This window comes from Anolis carolinensis, chromosome 2 (assembly GCF_035594765.1).
Source record: "Anolis carolinensis isolate JA03-04 chromosome 2, rAnoCar3.1.pri, whole genome shotgun sequence".
NCBI classification, from domain to species: domain Eukaryota; kingdom Metazoa; phylum Chordata; class Lepidosauria; order Squamata; family Dactyloidae; genus Anolis; species Anolis carolinensis.
Window position 1 is genome coordinate 306,238,595 of NC_085842.1, and position 18,397 is coordinate 306,256,991.

General features: G+C 38.7%; 1 protein-coding gene and 1 long non-coding RNA gene across 8 annotated transcripts in view; one reads left to right on the forward strand and one right to left on the reverse strand.

The window, feature by feature from the left end:
- Positions 1–1,530: 1,530 nt before the first annotated feature.
- znf532 (zinc finger protein 532) overlaps positions 1,531–18,397 on the reverse strand; it is a 57,114-nt gene continuing 40,247 nt past the window's right edge. For all 7 annotated transcript variants that reach the window (XM_008118608.3, XM_062972530.1, XM_016996571.2 and 4 more), the window contains 6 exons: positions 16,796–16,972; positions 12,901–13,063; positions 11,881–12,159; positions 9,185–9,297; positions 8,765–8,912; positions 1,531–8,351 (listed from right to left, as the gene is read on the reverse strand). In XM_008118608.3, coding sequence (XP_008116815.1) covers positions 7,857–8,351; positions 8,765–8,912; positions 9,185–9,297; positions 11,881–12,159; positions 12,901–13,063; positions 16,796–16,972 — 1,375 coding nt within the window. In that variant the 3' untranslated portion in view covers positions 1,531–7,856. The remainder of the gene's footprint in view (positions 8,352–8,764; positions 8,913–9,184; positions 9,298–11,880; positions 12,160–12,900; positions 13,064–16,795; positions 16,973–18,397) is intronic.
- The window catches only part of LOC134296788 (uncharacterized), a 37,789-nt gene continuing 29,899 nt past the window's right edge, over positions 10,508–18,397 (forward strand). The window contains exon 1 of the long non-coding RNA XR_010003642.1: positions 10,508–10,806. This is a non-coding gene — a long non-coding RNA (uncharacterized LOC134296788). The remainder of the gene's footprint in view (positions 10,807–18,397) is intronic.

Below are 18,397 nucleotides of genomic sequence, written 5' to 3' on the forward strand. Positions count from 1 at the left end.
GGATATAATAACAGAATAGCATAATAATATAATAATAATAGAATAATAGAATAGAATAATAGAATGGAATAGAATGATATAAAATATATTAATAGGATAATATAATATGGAATATAATAATAAAACAGAATATGCTAATAATAATAAAATAATAATATGATAATATAATAGAATAATAGTATAGAATATGATATAAAATATATTAATAGGATAATATAAAATAGAATATAATAACAGAATAATATAATAATATGAAAATATAATAGAATAATAATAGAATAATATAATGATATAATAATAATAGAAAAATATAATATGATATAAAATATATTAATAGGATAATATAATAATGGGATATAATAATAGTAACAGATATGATGATAATAATATGGTAATAGAATAATAGTATAAAATAATCAGTTTCATGGCATAGGATTGGAATAAGGATGAGAGGAGAATCCCTATGCGTCCTGTACCTTTAAGAAACAGAAAGAGCAGGAAAGCCCTCTTCTTTCCTTCCCTCCCACCCTCCCTTGCCCTGGCTCCAGGAGCCAATCAGAAGCCTTGGGGGCAAAGGGAGCATGGCCAGGACAGAAGGAAGGAGGCTGGGGAACAGGCAAGGCAAGGCCAGCAAGCACTTTCTCTCCCTCCCTCCCTCCCTCCGGTGTGTATGAATGAGTGCTGCTTCTGCCCTGCAGCCATGCTTCCCAATGGAACTCTGCTGCAGCCTTAGCTGCTAGGTCTTACTTTCAGGGGAGGCCTTATATTTGGCAATCCCCCCAAACCCCTGCCAGGTCTTATTCTTTGGGGAGGTCTTATTTTCGGGGAAACACGGTAGTTACTTTGTGGTTTTCTGTTTCAGGTATGAAAATAACTTGGCTGCCCTGGAGTAGCATGTATTTTGATTTTGGAGGCAAGGTGTCATCTGCTGCAAAATGCCATGGATATCCCAATCCCTGTCCAGATTTAGGTTCAAAAGCTAAAAGTAGCACTTTTTATAATGTCCAGAAACAAAATTGGGCCCTAGAAAGTATCTTTTAAATAGAATGATGTTTCTACAATGAGCTCCTGCTAATTTGTAATCTTATTACAGATAAGATGGTGGTTTTTAAAATCAGTTTTTAAGGCAGAGAGAAGCATGATAAAATTACCTTTTTCCCAAGATGAAAAAAGCTAATGAAAAGGCACCCCTGCTTTCCAATACTGCTGAAACCTTTTGAAAGGGGAACAAATGATGGAGAAAGACCAGATTTGGGCCACATGGTCTTATATTACAGCTATATTTCCAGCTAAAACTACCGAGATAGATACTTTACTTAAAATAAACTGATGATGATGACACAAAGCTTATGTGTGGCCTCCCAGGAGAGGTGGGCTTCAACTCCTATCAGTCCTAGGAAGCATAGACAGCAGGGTGGGGGTAAATACGAGGTGAAGTTGAAGACTACATGTTTCCCCTCTCTGTTTTTCTCTTGAAGACAGCAATGGGAAGGAAATGCAGAGATACATAAACCAACAACTGTTAAAAGGTGCCTGTAATAAAAAGGTAACTTTTATTATTTCATTCCCTCTGTACAAAAGAAACCCAAACCAACCATCCCCGCATAGTGATGCCCATTTGGCTATACAAGTCAAAAAGTGCACATCAACGAGCATGAGGCTTTCAGAGGTACACAGTTTTCTTTTTGTTTTAAAGGCAGTGATAAGCTAGTATACATCACTGACAGAAGTGTAACAGGAACCGAAATATTCAGCTGCAGGAATCCAGAAATTCTCCATTAATCATCCAATATTTGATTACAAATAGTAGGGGCAGGAATGGGAAGAACCACAAGTCACCATCTGTGAAACAAAGAGCCAAAAATGTCCCAAGACAGCAAGAACGTCTTGTTTTTGACAAAGTCTTTACAAGATCAGTATCTCCTCTCTTTAAAATGGATGACGAATAATTTGTCAATAAATACAGAATTTTATAATTCTTTCAGGGCAATAAAAGCAAAATACATTGCCCCACATTTATTTACATGTGAAATGTGTTTAATACAATAACTATGGACAAAATGTGTAACATCTGAGAGCAGCAAAATCTCCCCTTGGTTTTTCAGAAAGGAACGTTTACTAGAGGTATAAACATGCAGGCATCTTTTTGTCTCCCTATACATATTTACATACATACATAATTACACAAGATTATTTTCCATTTCTAAAAAAGTACAAAAATGTTTAGGGAACAGATATACGACATAAAAGCAAAATAACAACATCACCTCCAAATATTGAAAGGATTTCATGTTAAAAGGGCAGCATATGGTACCTTTTCTAGACCCCCTAAATTAATTATTAACTAGTGACAGTAGGTACATTTTGAGATGTTCCCTACCACCACCACCAAAAAGCACCAAATATCACATTGAGGAAACTGGTAGTATTTTGAAAATACATATCAAAAGCAATAAACAGGTTGAACATTCCTCATCTGGAATTCCAAAATTTTGAGAGACTGCAAAATTGTCCTCATGGCTGGCTGAGATGGAGACTTCTTTACTTTCTAATGGTTCAATGTGCACAGACTTTGTTTCATGCACAAAATAGTTAAAAACATTGTTTATAAAATACCTTCAGGCTATGTGTAAAGGTGTATACAAAACATAAATGAATTTCATGTTTACAATTGGATCCCATCTCCAAGATATATCATTATGCATGTGTGTGCAATACAGGTATTCCAAAATCTGAAAAAAAATCCAAAATCCAAAACACTTCTGGTCCCAAGCATTTCATATAAGGGGTATACAACCTATATTTATGTTTGGAGAGGAATAGCATTACAAGTAAGACACCCAATAAAGATGTCGTTTGACAACATTCAGCCTAATCCAATAGTTTTGATGTAAACTGATATACTGCTGTGTTTATACAAGCACCATGTTTCCCTTAACAAATCAAGGAAAGATTTTTGAATCAAATAAGAATTCCCTTTGGAGCCTTTCCCTTTGTAGAAAAAAAAGGGGCCGCCCCTGCCCAACGTAAACAATCTTCAGCTTCTTAGCTACACGTGGTTTTATTTGCATTTATTTTATCCTGCAAGTCTCCTTGGTTTCCATCCTTGAAAAAGCTGCCTTTCTTGAGAGAGAGGCAAGATAAAATAAAGTAACTGTTTGATTAAATGTATAATTGGAGAGACTCCAGGTCATGGCTACTGCCCATGTGATGATTCCCATAAAAGGAAGATGACAGATCAATGCTACTCAAACTGGTGGTCCGAGGACCACCATTGACCTCTTGAGCCATCATTTGCCAGTCTGTGGACAGTGTCCTGGAAAGAAAGAAGCAATTGTAACCAAGAGACATAAAGAAGGTTCTGCTCCCTGGAACATTTGGGAGGAAACTGTTGGTTCCCCCACATCCGATAGCTTAAGAAGAAGCAATTGACAGGCCATCTGCTAAACCTATATAGGAAACTTATGTATCAGGAAGCCATCTGTGTACATTGCTTTAGTGTGAAAAATCAGCCTGGACGATCTTTAGCTCTTCACTACACCAACAGTCATAACCATAAGATCTAGTAAGTATTATCTTTTTTTTAAAATGGCAGTAAAAAAAATGGAAGCTTTTCTTAGTAAGCCTAGCAATGATTAAAAACCCATATATTGTATTTTTATTTAGAATTCTGAGGGCTACATTACATTTGAAAGGACTAAGATAATACTATTTGTCCCATGATACTGTCAGTATAATCCAAGACAGGTATGAGCTGATGCACTGTCATGAGTCAAGAGCAGGCATGGGCAAACTTCAGCCTTCCAGGTGAACTTCAACTCCCACAATTCCTAACAGCCTACTGAGTTGAAGTCCAAAATGCCTGGAGGGTCGAGGTTTGGCCATGCCTGGTCAAGAGCATGAACTGGAAATCCTAGCTTTGATTTTTCTTTGAACTATGAACTCATTCTGGGGTCTCTGCATCGTACCCCAACCCTAATTTATAATGTAAATATAATAATACTGGTCTAATTTTTGGAAATTATTTAAGGATAACTGAAAATATTTATCTGAAACACTCTGTATAAAACATGAGTGGGCCACACATGGTTTGTGGCCTACATTCATCCCCTTGTTTTTATGGTAGCATCTCCCTGCTAGAGGCAATGGTTTGAGTTCCAAATTATGACTCTGGGAGACCAGGGTTTGTTTAATTAATTTTTTAAAAATGAGACCAATGTTTGTATACCTTCTCAGTCATGGAAACCCACAGGGTGACCTTCGGCAAGTGATACTTTCTCAGATGAAGGCCATGGTAAATCACCTCTGAACAAATCACAGCAACAAAGCTCTGCCATAAGTCAGAAATGAGTGAATGAGACATATCAGAAACAACTCACTGCCAAACAGTCCCCAACACCTGAAATTTACTAGATCTGTAGTTGCAAAAAGTGACAATTCCCTTTCAACACAAAGCTTTTGGGAGTGCATGCCCAGTTTTCATCCCTAACGGTGCTTTCAAGGGGATTCATGGAACATTAGTAAACAAAGTGCATGCTGCTTTCACACATTGATTTGATTTATCTTATCATTGAGGCTTTTTCAATTGAAAAATTGTTCTTTTTGACAATTCCTTGCACCCAAAGTTGCAAGTTGCCAATCCCTGTCTTCAAGCTGTTACTAGCATAGAGTCACAGACTACAAGGGCCTCCCAGTTCAACCCGTTGCCATACAGGAACATTTAGAAACACTCCCAACAGAATCATTCAGAAAATTTCAGCATTCTATGGAATGTTTGAGTTGTACACTAGATATAAAAACAAAACAGAAATTACATTTTTTTTGCAAAGACAAATATTATTCCTCTATTGAATCCTTTTGCATTTAAAGTGCCTAGTTATTCTTATCTCAATGATCCTTCTGTGATACATGCTTGACATATACATGTAATTGTGTCAGTCTGTCTTTTCCTTTTTTTAAAAAATGTTCATCCTTCTGAAGTAGAAATCTATCTTTACATCACCTCGGTAACATATATTTCAATTCTGTTATCAAGAACCACTTAAACGTGCTTGAATCCCTGCCTCATCTATAGAATCCGGGAGACTAAAACAAGATAAACGCGACAGTCAGTAGTTTTAGAGGCTCCTTGCTTAATTGAGGCCACTAGATTGGGAGGAAATTAAACTAGTATCTGAATACAGCACTGAATTCAAAGCAGAACGGAAGTGAGTAGCTAAAAGACTGTGAAAGTAACAGGTGGTTGAAACACACTGGATGGCAAATTTAGGGATATCTTTTTGAACCAATTCACAATTGTTCATACATATTCATGAACAATTGCAAACCTTAAATGGCTTTAAGGACAGATAAAAAATCCATGTAACTCCAGAGCTGGAAAATATAAGAAAACAGCCATACCACCTGTTTTCCATGATATGCTACAGGGCTTCCCCCCAAAAATCGGTGTCTGTAAGACAGTGGTTCTCAGCTTTTGGGTCCCCAGCTGTTTTGACCTACAACTCCCAAAAATCCCAGCCAGTGTACCAGCTGTTAGGATTTCTGGAAGTTGGAGGCCAAAACATCTTGGGACCCACAGGTTGAAAACCACTGCTGTAAGAGACCACTTATCTCTTAGCCTGGATAAGTGAATTTGTGGATTCACTGTTACTAGCATAGAGTCACAGACCCCACTGCTTAAATTACTCCTTTCAATTCTATCTGTATCCCACTTACTGTATACAACCAGTTCTGTTTCTGTTATCATATGGAAAGTGTTCATTTTATTTTTAAAAATGTAGGGCAAAGATTTCTCCTGACCCCCTACCTACAGAGTGCATGGGGTCATTTGGAATAAAGATTACTTTCTTTATCCAATCTACGTTTTGTGCAGGCTACTGGGCCCCTGAAGCCACCAAAATAGGTTTGGTGGGACATGTAAAACCCAGACATTCTCCATCCTGGTTTTACATGCTTCCCAAAATACTGCTTGTGTTTTATACAAAAGTGTCCCTTTGAACACGTGCTCCAAGCTAACTGTGCATGGGAGAGCAAATGACTTGCATGCAAAAGGTTCCAGTTTCAAATCCTTAAGAGTATAAAACTGCTGTCAGTCAAAGAAGACAAACAACAGTGGGTTAGATGGACAAATAATCTGACCCGGGAGTTTAAGGCAAGTTCCTATGATTTTTTGACATGATCTTGAGTCTAAGAACATCTGATTTAGCATCATTTGGTGGCCTCCCACCACCTAATGCAACCAGTGAAGTGTGCAGAAATATTTCACTGTGGAATTTCTCTCTGTAACACTAAAATTATGTACCGTATAGTACACATTAAAATTAATCCTGAATTTCATTTTACAGAAAATACTGAAATATGTGCAGGAGTGACCTATTTCAAAAGTGCAATGGAGGGGAACTAAGGAACATGATGCTTACATACAAACAAGACATTTATCTTGCACAAGCACTGCAGAAAAGAAGACTTGTGCTTTTCTGCAGCTCCCACTAATTCTGTGAGACTTTCATTCAGGAGATTATCTTTGTGGCTGGTACAGCCACTGCAATCTGTGTGTACAAGAGATGCCTCCTTCCCTAATATTAACATGGAGAGAAAAAAGCACCGATACTTTTTATTCAAAGCATTAGAATCAAATGATCCCCAATCCTTCTGGTCATAAGAATCTATAAATGTACTAGGTGAGGAACAAGTCTGCATGATCATTCAAGAAAACCCCAAATACATGCTTCTAATTTATCTTTTTGCATTCTTCGCCTTACTGTTTCATCTGACACAAGTATTAGTTGACATTTCAGTGCTCTTTCTGGTTTAGAGATGTATGAGCCAGCCTGGAGTACAACAGTCCACATGACTCTGGTAATTTGACTTTAGTTTTCACCAGAAAGAATGGTGACATATACAGTTCAGCATCACCCTGTTTCTAAGAAGGATGGCACTGGCAAATGAAGGAATTGTGTAGCTCAAGTTCCTGACACAGTCAGTATGCTAGGGAAAGAAAATACAGGAAGACATTATGCCTCCATGCTCCTTTACATAACATCAGAACAGAATGACCCATGAAGCAATATAACAAATTTGTAGGAAAACAAATCTGCAGTTAGAAAAGACAACAACAAAAAAGACTGACAAAAAAGCCAACTAGGAATTCCCGTCAAGTACCAATACGAACACATAACAAAGGGTATAAAAACTATCCGTTTAAATATATACAAACTCTGTTTCAACTCAAATACTGCTTCACTTAATGCTGTTTTGAGTATTTTTAAAAAATATATGTCTGTGTATGTATATGTACATGTGTGTGTATATCTTTATCTATAGTGATGAGGTCAGGAAAAATCCTATGAGTATATATTGCAACAGTTTAAAGAAGAACTGTTAATTCTATTGAGTGGGGTGGGAAATATTCTGTACTGAAAAAAAAAATGAGAAAAAGAGAAGAAGGGTAATTCTGTTCTGGAGGACAGTCTGCACATTCGCTGCAGTTAGGGGTGCAGGAGCTCTGCGAAAGTGGAAAAACTGTTTTTAAAAATCCTATTTTTGTTAACCTGAGAGAACACCTCCTTAGGAATCCCTAGGTCCTCCAGCATGACCATGTGGTCCATGTCTCCTGGATGTCGACCACAGAATCATGTTGGAGGACCTACAATTGCCTAAAGAAGTGTTCTCTCTAGCAATATCTAGGTTCTCCAGTGCAATTCTATGGGCATGCTGGAAGATCTAGAGATTCCTAGAGAGAACATATTAACCAAATCTGCAAATAATCAAATCTGGAAAATTTAAACCCGCAAATGTGGAGGACCAACTGTAGTGAGGCTTTTTTGCTTTTGGAAAACACATATGGGATGGGAGAGTCATTTTTCAGCTGAACTCATTCGTTTGGATTTAATAAAGGCCATCCCATGTGTCCTCATGTGGGTGTTTAAGGCAGCTTCAGTTTCAAAGGTCTTTGCACAAACTTTGCACTTCCTGTCGGATACGGCATTGTTTAGGGACGCCTCTTCGTGGCTGAGCTTGTTCTCTTGCTGACTGTCTTCCCCAGATCCGTTCTGTTTCGAGACCGGCTGTGGCTCCTTCAGCTTATGCACAATGAAGAGGTGCCTGGAGAGAGATACGTGGGAGGTGTAACAGAGACCACATTCCCGACATTGGTAAGACGAGCCATCAGACTTGTGCTGGGGAATATGTTCGTGGAACTGGAGAAGGTTCTCTGTTGTAAAGCCGCACACCGCACATTTGTGAACTTTAAAAACGTTGATCTTCAGTTTCTTTAGCGGCTGGGTGATGGCGCCTCGAGGGGGCCTGAATTCCAGCACAGGCTCCTCCAGTTTACGCTTTGGACTGGGAACCTGGAGTTGAGAATATGTCCATTAAGAAGGGGGAAGAAAGGGAGCCTGCCACAATCATGCAGTGATTCTTAGAAATGTCCACAGCTTGAAATAAACCAAGCAGGCTACTACCACAAATAAACCAAACTGATTGGCAGTTAGGTTTGAGACAAAAAACAAACAAAAAAAGAAGCCTTATGAAACAGGACAAGAGTTTTACACTCAGCCCAGTCCTCCTCTACAAGAGGAGGCACAGCCTGGGGATTTCATACACCCCAGTTCCTTAAACAGGCCACAAATTGTTGCTGTTTTATCTGGGGGTGCCAAAAGATTAAACAATTTTGATCTGTTGCAAGGACACAGCATTTCAGTGTGGAAGTCTGGAACTTTTTTTTTTTAAGAGATGGGCAAGTTTAGAAACACATATATCTCACCTTGGCATCTTCTTTCACTGCACTTTCTCCTAGGTTGGTTGATTCTACAAACTCTTTCACATCAGGCTCCTTAATGCCATGCATCAACTGAATGTGTTTTTCCAACATCAATCGCTTGGTAAAAGTACGCTTTGAATCTGGGCAATGCCTGTAATCAAAAACATAGAAAACTATAAATAGATACAATTGATTTTTTGGTGCACAGTGCTATTAAAATATTCCTACACAAGTGGGTCAATCTGGGAAATCCTCTCCCTTACAGCGTTAGGTAAATTAGCATTGTGCTTGCCACCTGACCTCAGTAGCAGACGGGGAGGTTTTAGAAATGGAATCATGACTGTAATTAAGCATAAGCAGGTCATTCAGTTCAGCTAACTGTAGTTTGCTCTTTTTGGGAAAAAAAAATCAGAAGCCACTCACGAGCAGGTGTAAACTTTCCGAATGCCTTTGTGCTTGATTCGATTGTGACGGCAAAGGCTGTGCGATGAACTGAAAGATTTGTCACACTGTCGACAAGGATGTTTCTTCATTTGCTTTAACAGAAAGAAAGAAAGCATTTAAAGAAGAACAGGTATGTTTAGACTGTCAGTAAAAACAAAACAAAACATGGAATTCATTCTTACCCATAATTAGGGTAATATGATATCAACTCCCTCTCCTGAAAGTATTGTTTGAAAGCAACGAGTTGGACAGACACAATATCACACTTAATACACAGTCATTAAAATCAGTGGGACTTTAATTAGTCTGGTCTCACTGCTTTCAATGGCTTAACTCCAAGACTGCCTGGGATCCAACCCAATGTGTCCACTAGAGGGAGTGAAACTGTGTCCAACTCTTTCTGGAAAGCAATGTGGGACTAATTTTTTTTACCCATCCTGCTACAGCATTTATTCTCATAGTTACCAGATGGGTACAAATAGAAAAGAGATGTGTGGCGGGAGGAGAGAACCTCCTTATGAACTTTCCCAGTTCCTTAGCCCCAGAGGAGCAAACGGAGTTGTGAAAATTCACTTGCCCAGCAAACAGTTAACAGAAATGCTCTATCGTTCATGAAGGTATGTGTTGTATATAGGATATGTTTGGGGCAGAACTTGAAAAAAAATGCAAAATACCCAAAATCAGAAACAGAGAACCTCCATACACAGGGGCACAAGGTCCTGAAATGGATAGAGACATCGCCTTTTTGCACTGCATTTCAAGCTTCCAAAAGCATCTGACCAGCTCCCGTTGCAAATGGTGTTGAACTACAACACCAAAGCTGGGGACAGTTGACGGACAAGCACGCAGCTTGGCAAAGTTCTTTTTAAAAAGTACAGCTCCCAGAATCCCCCAGCAATATGTGTTCTGGAAGTTTTACACCAAAACAGGAACCTGCCAAACAGTTCTGATTTGGTGAAACAACTCTTGCGTCAAGCTGGTAGGTAGAATCACGTCTGTTACTTGCCTCCAGCCAGGGACCTTCCTTGGATCCATGTTTACTGGAAGTTGCTAAGTAACCATGCTTAAACTATCTCTGAAAGACTGGCCCAGTTGATCAAATAATTAAACAGTATCTGGAGGACAAGTATAGCATTGGGTGTGCAAAGACTTAGGTCATCCAAGAAGCCACATGCACAGTTAGAACACTTTCAGCCATCAGACTTAATCCATCAGTTTATTCTCATCTGGTCCAATTCGCCAACTGCACCACTTCATTTTCTGCCTTTGAAAGCTACTGCATGGGTATTTCATTATAGCATCTCATGCTCACGAGGCCCTGTTTTTTCTGAATCATCTTCTGTCTCTGCTGACACCTTTGAGCTTATTACATTTCTCACAATATTTCCCACATGGCACCCACTCCGCTCTCTTTCCCCATTCTCCAGCTACCTCAGATAGGAAAATTGACGTGATTTTTATTAGGCTTACTCATGCCTAGAGGTTTGCACTGAGTATCAGCCTTAGACAATTATAAGCCTTTTTTCTCTTTTTAATTTTGCTGCTTCAGAAACCCCCCTTGGCAGGATGGTGGTGGAAAGGAAATCAAAAGCAGGCTTAAGGTAACAGACCAATATTTATTTAGACACCTGCAGCAAAATGTTGCCATATAGAGTGTCTCTGTTCAAATCACATCTGTGTCCAAACCATCCCATGCAGGTGTGTTGAAATTCTGCTTCTGGTGAAGTCCAAGCAGATACAACATGAGGAGTGGGGAGATGCACAAGTAAGGGAGAGAAAGCCACATTGCTAGTATTTTCTGTTTCCCCAGTAGATGGAGAACAAGTGGCTACAACCCATGAGAGGCTAGGATGATGATAGGGCTTTCTCTGTAGCAGCAACCAACCTGCAGAAATCCCTCCAAAGGGAAGTCATCATCATCATGATCATGATGAAAATGTATTAGTCAATTGACCACAATACCATGTAAGTATTGCATATCCCAAGTTAATTCTCTGCTTAACACACATTTTGGTGTCTCAGTTTGGGTATATTTGATCTGCTGATTTGAAAAACAGTGCCAGTTTCCCCCTATCAGTTCTAGTTTTTGAGATGCAGAACATATGCCATCTACCAGTCGCCATCTGTGCATCCATAGAAAACCATAATAACCACATCTAAGAAACTAGAACTGATGCTGTCTATCCAATGCAATTTTCTGAATCAGTACACCAAATAACCACAGGAACTGGCCTAAGACATCAAGAATTTGTTGCTGTTGGTCTGTATTATCAGTTATAAGTTGCCCTGGGCCTTCTCCTGCAAATCGGCATAGATATACTCATGTAAATGAGTAAAGATGATTAATGGATCAGAATCCAATTCCAATTGGGTGAAAGTTCAGAGCACACTTACCTTGGAAGTTATTTTAGTACATGCACATTGATGTTATATGGAATGCAAAATGTGTCAATGAGTGTTAGCAGCTATTTAGTAAACTATATTGTTAAAGCTTATTTGGTGTCTTAGAAGCAGACTTATGACATTTTTAGCAACACAGAGATACAATAAATGAATATGATAACTATGACACAGTATCACATGTACTGAAAAATAGTGCAAGAGCAACTTAAGAGCAGCTTGCTTCTGAACTTCATATACTCTACAGATACATGGTAAAGTTACTAACGATTTACCTTTCCGTGTTCTTTCCTCATGTGGGATATGTAAACATCTCTCTGGGTAAACAACCGATCACATTCCCAGCATGTCCAGCCAGGGTTGGGTGCCTTTTTGGGATCTGCCTTCTTCACAGGAGAGGGAGACTTCTTCTCTGTTTTTTCTGTTCCGTTAACAGACTTGGAGTCCTCTTTGTTGTGGCTGACTGAGTTCTGTGTGGTGGGCTTTGTGCTCAGTGGCAAATTGATACCCAGGTTTGGTGGCCCTTCAACGCTTTTCAGTGTCCCGTGCATAGACTATTTAAAAACAAGTCAAAAAAAGAACACAACCACACTATTGTAACGAGCAATTGGTTACAATTTGCTGATAATATGACTAATGTTGCATGCTCAGCTGTTGCATGATAGAAACCAAAAATTAGAAAGACATTGTCTGAATAAGTGACAGAAATAAAGTTGTGCCTGGGCTTAGAGCCAGCCAACACACACAAAAGATAGGAGGCAACCAGCTGCACAACTGAAGAGTACATAGTAAAATCCAGCAGACCTTGCTTCTGTAAAAGGAAAAAAATGGGCAATATTAACTGCTCCAAGAGGAAAAAAAATATCAATGCAAGAAGCCAGGCTTTGCATTTTGGACCTCTTGAAATCAGCTATTTTGGAAATTGACATTTTCCTTCTCATTGGCTAAGAATTTAGAAAACAATTGTGACAGCTATACAGACTGGAAAATTAAAGTACACAGGGATCAATCTACTAAGATTGAGCCAAAACTACAAATGCTGCAGTGCATCATCAGCAATATGATTAAATCTTTTTCAAACATTGTATATTGAATAAAACAATTCCATACAGTTATCTATCAAAGAATGTCTGTGTATTGTAGCCAATTCTGGAACACAGATAAGGTCATAGGTTGGAAAAGTTACTTTTTGGGGATTCTGGGAGATGCAATCCGCAAAAGTAACATTTCAAAGTTCCACTCAGGCTACACGCTCAGTTCCCATGGAGCATCTTTTACTCCACAAAGACAATTACCTTGATGTGGTCCATCATAAGTTGCTTCTGTGCATATAAAAGAGAGCAATCTGGACACTTAAAGACAGACACCTTCTGGTTTTCAATGTGTTGATCAAAGTGGCGATATAGCAGAGGTTGCAGGGTAAACACCGTGTCACACATAGAACACTTGTATATGATTCTGAAAAGGAAGATAAAGAAATAATGTCACCCCATTGCTCTGATTTATGGTGCAAACAATTTATTTTCACAAAAACAGGTAAGTATGGGTGGAAAATTCAGTAAGCCTTGGCAGACCGTTTTGTAGATTCCCTTTCAATCTGAAATTCCCTTTCAAGAGTATGATTTAATCAGAAACATTCTGCATCTTCCTAACATATAGTTCAAAAAACCACAGCTGGGGGTTCACAAAATCTTCTCCTTGACCTGTGCAGTGTTGCTAATCCTGACTTTTTGGCTGAGATCCTCTGAGCTCACAGTAGACAGGACTAAGGAGACAAGACTTGTCATCACAATCCACATGGTTGTCTTTGGCTAGGCAGCTGAGGACTGAAAAAGACACTAAGATGCCGTGTAGTAGAAAAATTTCTAAGCACAGCTTCCCAGCATAGGGAAAAGGCTCAAGTACAACTGAACCTCTAAATCTTTCCCTGGGTTAGTTGGCCTCTCCACAACAGCCAAAAGGTTTCAAAAGTATGCCATGAATATATCATTGAACTGTCTCTTTCAGACCTTTCAGCTAATGCACAAAGCTTGAGGTTCATCCAGCAGGGCACAATGTCATTGGGGAAGGAATAACAAAGGGTAGAATCAGTCCCTCATCCCTACCCCAAAACCAGTTACTATATATGGAAACAGTCTCATACTCCCCAGTGTAGAACAGCCAGGTAGCAACATTTTACTTAAATTCTAAAGCTCCAGGAGCACCTTTTGTAGGATTAAATAGGGTTAAGTAGTACTGACGCGGAATGGGCTTTCAAATGACATTTTGAAGCTGTGAATCATTTTAACAGTTCCAGCAGGTTTCAATAAAAGCAAACAGGAGACCCTTGCTGCTAATAAGGAAAAATCATCAGCCGTTTTTCATTCCAGCTGATGCTGACATTTTGCATAAAGCAAGGTTTGGAGCAAGCAGTCTTCTTCAGGTAAAACAACCAAGGAATATCAAGGGTGGCCAAAAGAATGATAAAATGACCAGCAGCATTTCTCAAGGGAATGGTTTGCATCTCTACTGATGATGATGACGAAGATAGGAAGGTTTTCACGGCCAGAATCACTGGAGTGTTGTGTGGTTTCCGGGCTGTATGGCTGTGTTCTAGCAGCATTTTATCCCAACATTTTGGCTGCGTCTGTGGCTGGCATCTTCAGCGATGAAGATGCCAGCCACAGATGCAGATGAAAATCAGGAGAAAATGCTGCTAGAACATGACCATATAACCCGGAAACCACACAACGCTTCAATGATGATAGATTATGAATATAGCTGCACTGTAAAACATATTCACAGCTATACATTAGGTAAAGTAGTCTGGCTTTCACCAAGACATTGTGGGATTTGTAGTTAGACAGATGGATCAAAGAGCCATAATCCTCCCCTGCCAAACTGTAATTCCCAGTATTCTCTTGGGAAATGGAATGACAGTAAAGCCAGTTCACATTTAGATGTTTCTAAATCAGCCTTCTCCAAGTTAGTCTCTTCTAGATGAATGTTACCAAAATGGTGGTCCCTGAACCAGTGTTGGCCCCTGAAATTTGTTCTAGAAAGTTTCTTTAAAAGGAATATATAACTGTTGTAGTCAATGTACAAAATGTTGGTGCTAGTCCCCAGCATAATGGGAAAATATAATAACTGCCAGCTTGCTACATCAAACTGCTCTAGATGGGGTGGGAATAAAACTGCTAGGCAATGGTGGTGGCTGTGATTCAACAAATCCAGAAAGCACAGAATTGGAAAAAAAGCTGTCATGTACCTCCAGCCATGAATCACTGAGTTCAAATTTGAAAATGGGGGAAATGGTTACAAATCCCTAAGGAAATTATTGGTTAAAAATTACTCCGATTCATAGACCTTTTGACTACTCTAAAAATAAATGAGCTCCTGCATATATTTGTTTCGGTTTTTATGCAGGAGCATAGTGCTCATTAGCAATAACATCTGCCCACAGGGAAAATCAAAGCTGTTTCAGAGAATTTAGCATATTTAGGCAACTTCTATTTTTCATGGGGGTGGGGGTGGTCGTGGGAAGAAATCAAAATCTTTATTGTGTCACAATATTTCACAACCATAACGACTGCTTCATCTGGTCTCACCACAGTAGCCAGCAATTTTATTATTCTAAAATGCTAAATATGTGCGTTCATACTAAAAAATTGAGTAAAGGCAAATTGCTCTTACTCAATGTAACACTGATGTTTATTAACACTGATGTTAATAAAGAGAAGCAAAACCAGGGAGACCAAATGCAAACGGGAAAAAGAATGCCCGAAATGCATCAGATGGCATTTTCCCTGAAAAATTGGCAGCAACTGGCCAAAGTGTCCGTTTATTCTTGCTTCAGCATGAGCAATGGGATAATGTCATCCTTGCAGTGAAGGTAGAGTAGACAGAAATGCTTCATGGCATATCTATTTCTAATTTACATCAGAACAGAAGTGCTGGAATTGATGAGGAACCACTGAGTGGCTATTCTGAGTCTCTAGTGTCTTCTGCCTGAAGCAGCTGCCTTACGACAAGTTAGGCCCTAAAACAAGGCAATATGTAACTATGCACATTTATATAGTCAGTCGTTTATATTTGTGGGTTTAACTTTTGTGGATTTGATTATTCACAAATTAGATTAATATTGTCTCTTTGGCAATCTCAAGGTCTTCCAGCTTGACCCTAGAGCTGTGTTGGAGGATCTAGAAATTCCTAGAGAGAACACCTCTCTGAAGTCTCACTAGTGGACCAAGAGATTTCTAGAGAGGTATTCTCTTAGGTTAAGAAAACTGTTTTTGAAATATGTGATTTTTAAAATGCAGGTTCTACATCCCTAACTCTAACAAATCTTGAGGGCTGACTACACTCATAATCAGGTAATGATGAGCTTCCGCAACGCCACTATGTCAGCAACTGTTCCTGCATAATATACAGTAGAGTCTCACTTATCCAACATAAACGGGCCGGCAGAATGTTGGATAAGCGAATATGTTGGATAATAAGGAGGGATTAAGGAAAAGCCTATTAAACATCAAATTAGGTTGATTTTACAAATTAAGTACCAAAACATCATGTTATACAAGAAATTTGACAGAAAAGAAGTTCAATACACAGTAATGTATTATATATTATTCATTAAATGTAATATTACTAATAATATTACTATATAATGATATAGTACAATATAGTAATTTAATGCTTATATTGTGCTATACTAATAATATATTGTATGCTCATTTGATTTGTAAGCCACTCTGAGTGTCCTTCGGGGTGAGAAGAGCAGGATAAAATGTAGCAAATAAATAAATAAATAAATAATGCTATGTAGTAATTACTGTATTTACGAATTTAGCACCAAAATATCACGATTTATTGAAAACACTAACTACAAAAATGCGTTGGATAATCCAGAACGTTGGATAAGCGAGTGTTGGATAAGTGAGACTCTACTGTACTTCAAAACTTTTTATTAGTTTTACATAAAACATTATTTATACCACAAATCTCAACACCAAAAAAGTACGACAACATGTCTAGAAATATAAATTGCCCTCTATGTGGCCTTTTCCTGTTTCTTCAATAACATATGAAAAGACCCCACCATCACAACAGAAAGTTAACATTTCTTAGCCTATGAAGTAGTACACTGTAATTCTTGTGACCTGTGATTTTTATTGAATGATCAAGTAGAAAGAAGAGATCTGTATTGCTTACTTGGGTTCCCCGATCTTGATCCCAGGGTGTTGCGTATATGCATGGGAATGTGTACTCGGTGCTGACTTGAACGCCATGGGACAAATCGGACACTTGTAGAAGACTTCACAGTGAGAGCCTTGAATGTGAGATTTGAGAGCAGCCACATCCGAGTAGACTACGTTACAGTGAACACATCTGTGAAAGAGGCGGAGAGTGATTTCAATAATTTCTGTTTTAAATTTAAATGTTTGTATACATGCCAGTGGCTTCACAGTAAAAAGTGCAACATTTCTGGATGACAACTCTCAGGAGCTCCAACCAGTATTATGGGTTTGTTGCAGATTGACCATCCTCCCTGGGCAGGGGAACCTGGAAAGCCTCGGCTTGCATTTTTAAAATGGCCAGTAAAAGACTTTTAAAAACAAATAGCTACTTATTCCTCAGCAGCAATAACAAATATAAGCACTTGATTTAATATAAACATTAAGTGAAGATAGTGATAAGAGTTCTCTGTCAGATACTCCATAAAAATACCTAGCAGGCTGTACTACTCACTCCAAACATCTCTAATTCCAAACACCACCAAACATCTCCAATTCCTCCATCTGGCCCTCAGCATTCTTCCTTTTCCATCATTTCCCACCCAGCCCCACCATCTCATTAGACATTCCTCCCAGTTCCCCAGTTGCTCTTTATCACATTGTTCTATGCATTTTGAAGGCTCCCACAGCCCTCCTTTCAGAAGCTGCCTCCTTTGCTTTTGCTATGGGTGGTGTCCTCTTTACATTTCCATCTGTTGCAGGGAGTTGTAGGCTAAAAAGAGCATTTCGCTCTCAAGCTTATCGACATATTCAATAAAGGTTACTTCAGAGGAAGGCTCTAATCACTCTTAACAAAAAACACAACAGTTTTCCAGAATAGGGTATAGAAAAGATGCTAAATGGCTCCCTGCTCAAGAATGCTCGAATTTCCAGGAGCAGCATCAAAATGTTTAGTGCAGTTGCAGGAAAAGCAAAGGAGTTTGATCTTCTATAGAAGATTGGCAGAGAGCTCCTACAACACAGGAAAACTGTTCAAATTAATTTGTGATAACTAAGGAAAGGGATCCTCAAATTCCTTTTCAGCATCCAAAATGGGACAAACAGGGCACAAGATATTTTACTGTCCAAGCAGCTGCATCATATATACCCCAGGATGCTTTACAAAACTGGGATTTAAGTGAAAAAAAAAGTGGGGTTAGCAAGTAACAAAAAAAAACCTGAATGTAGATGTTTCTGAAGGCAACTTAAAAATGGATGATGCTCATTACATTCTATGCAAAGACAGCCTGCTATTTTTCATCTAATGTTTTATTGGAGAAGGGGATTATAAATGAGCACAAAAAGAAAGGAACGAAAGGAAAAAGAGAAATGTTGGCAATATTCAATCATGTATTTTTTAAAAATAACAAAAAGAAACCTGATTGATTTCTTAGGCACTTTCAGAAGAATCAAAAGCAAAAGATGGAAGTGGAATGTTTCTGTGGCACTAAAAGCCTTCCCATAATCCCTTCTCAAATTCCAGCTGGACTTTTGATAGGCTGAAAATAGAGTCTACCATGTTGTGCATTAAAGTTGACAT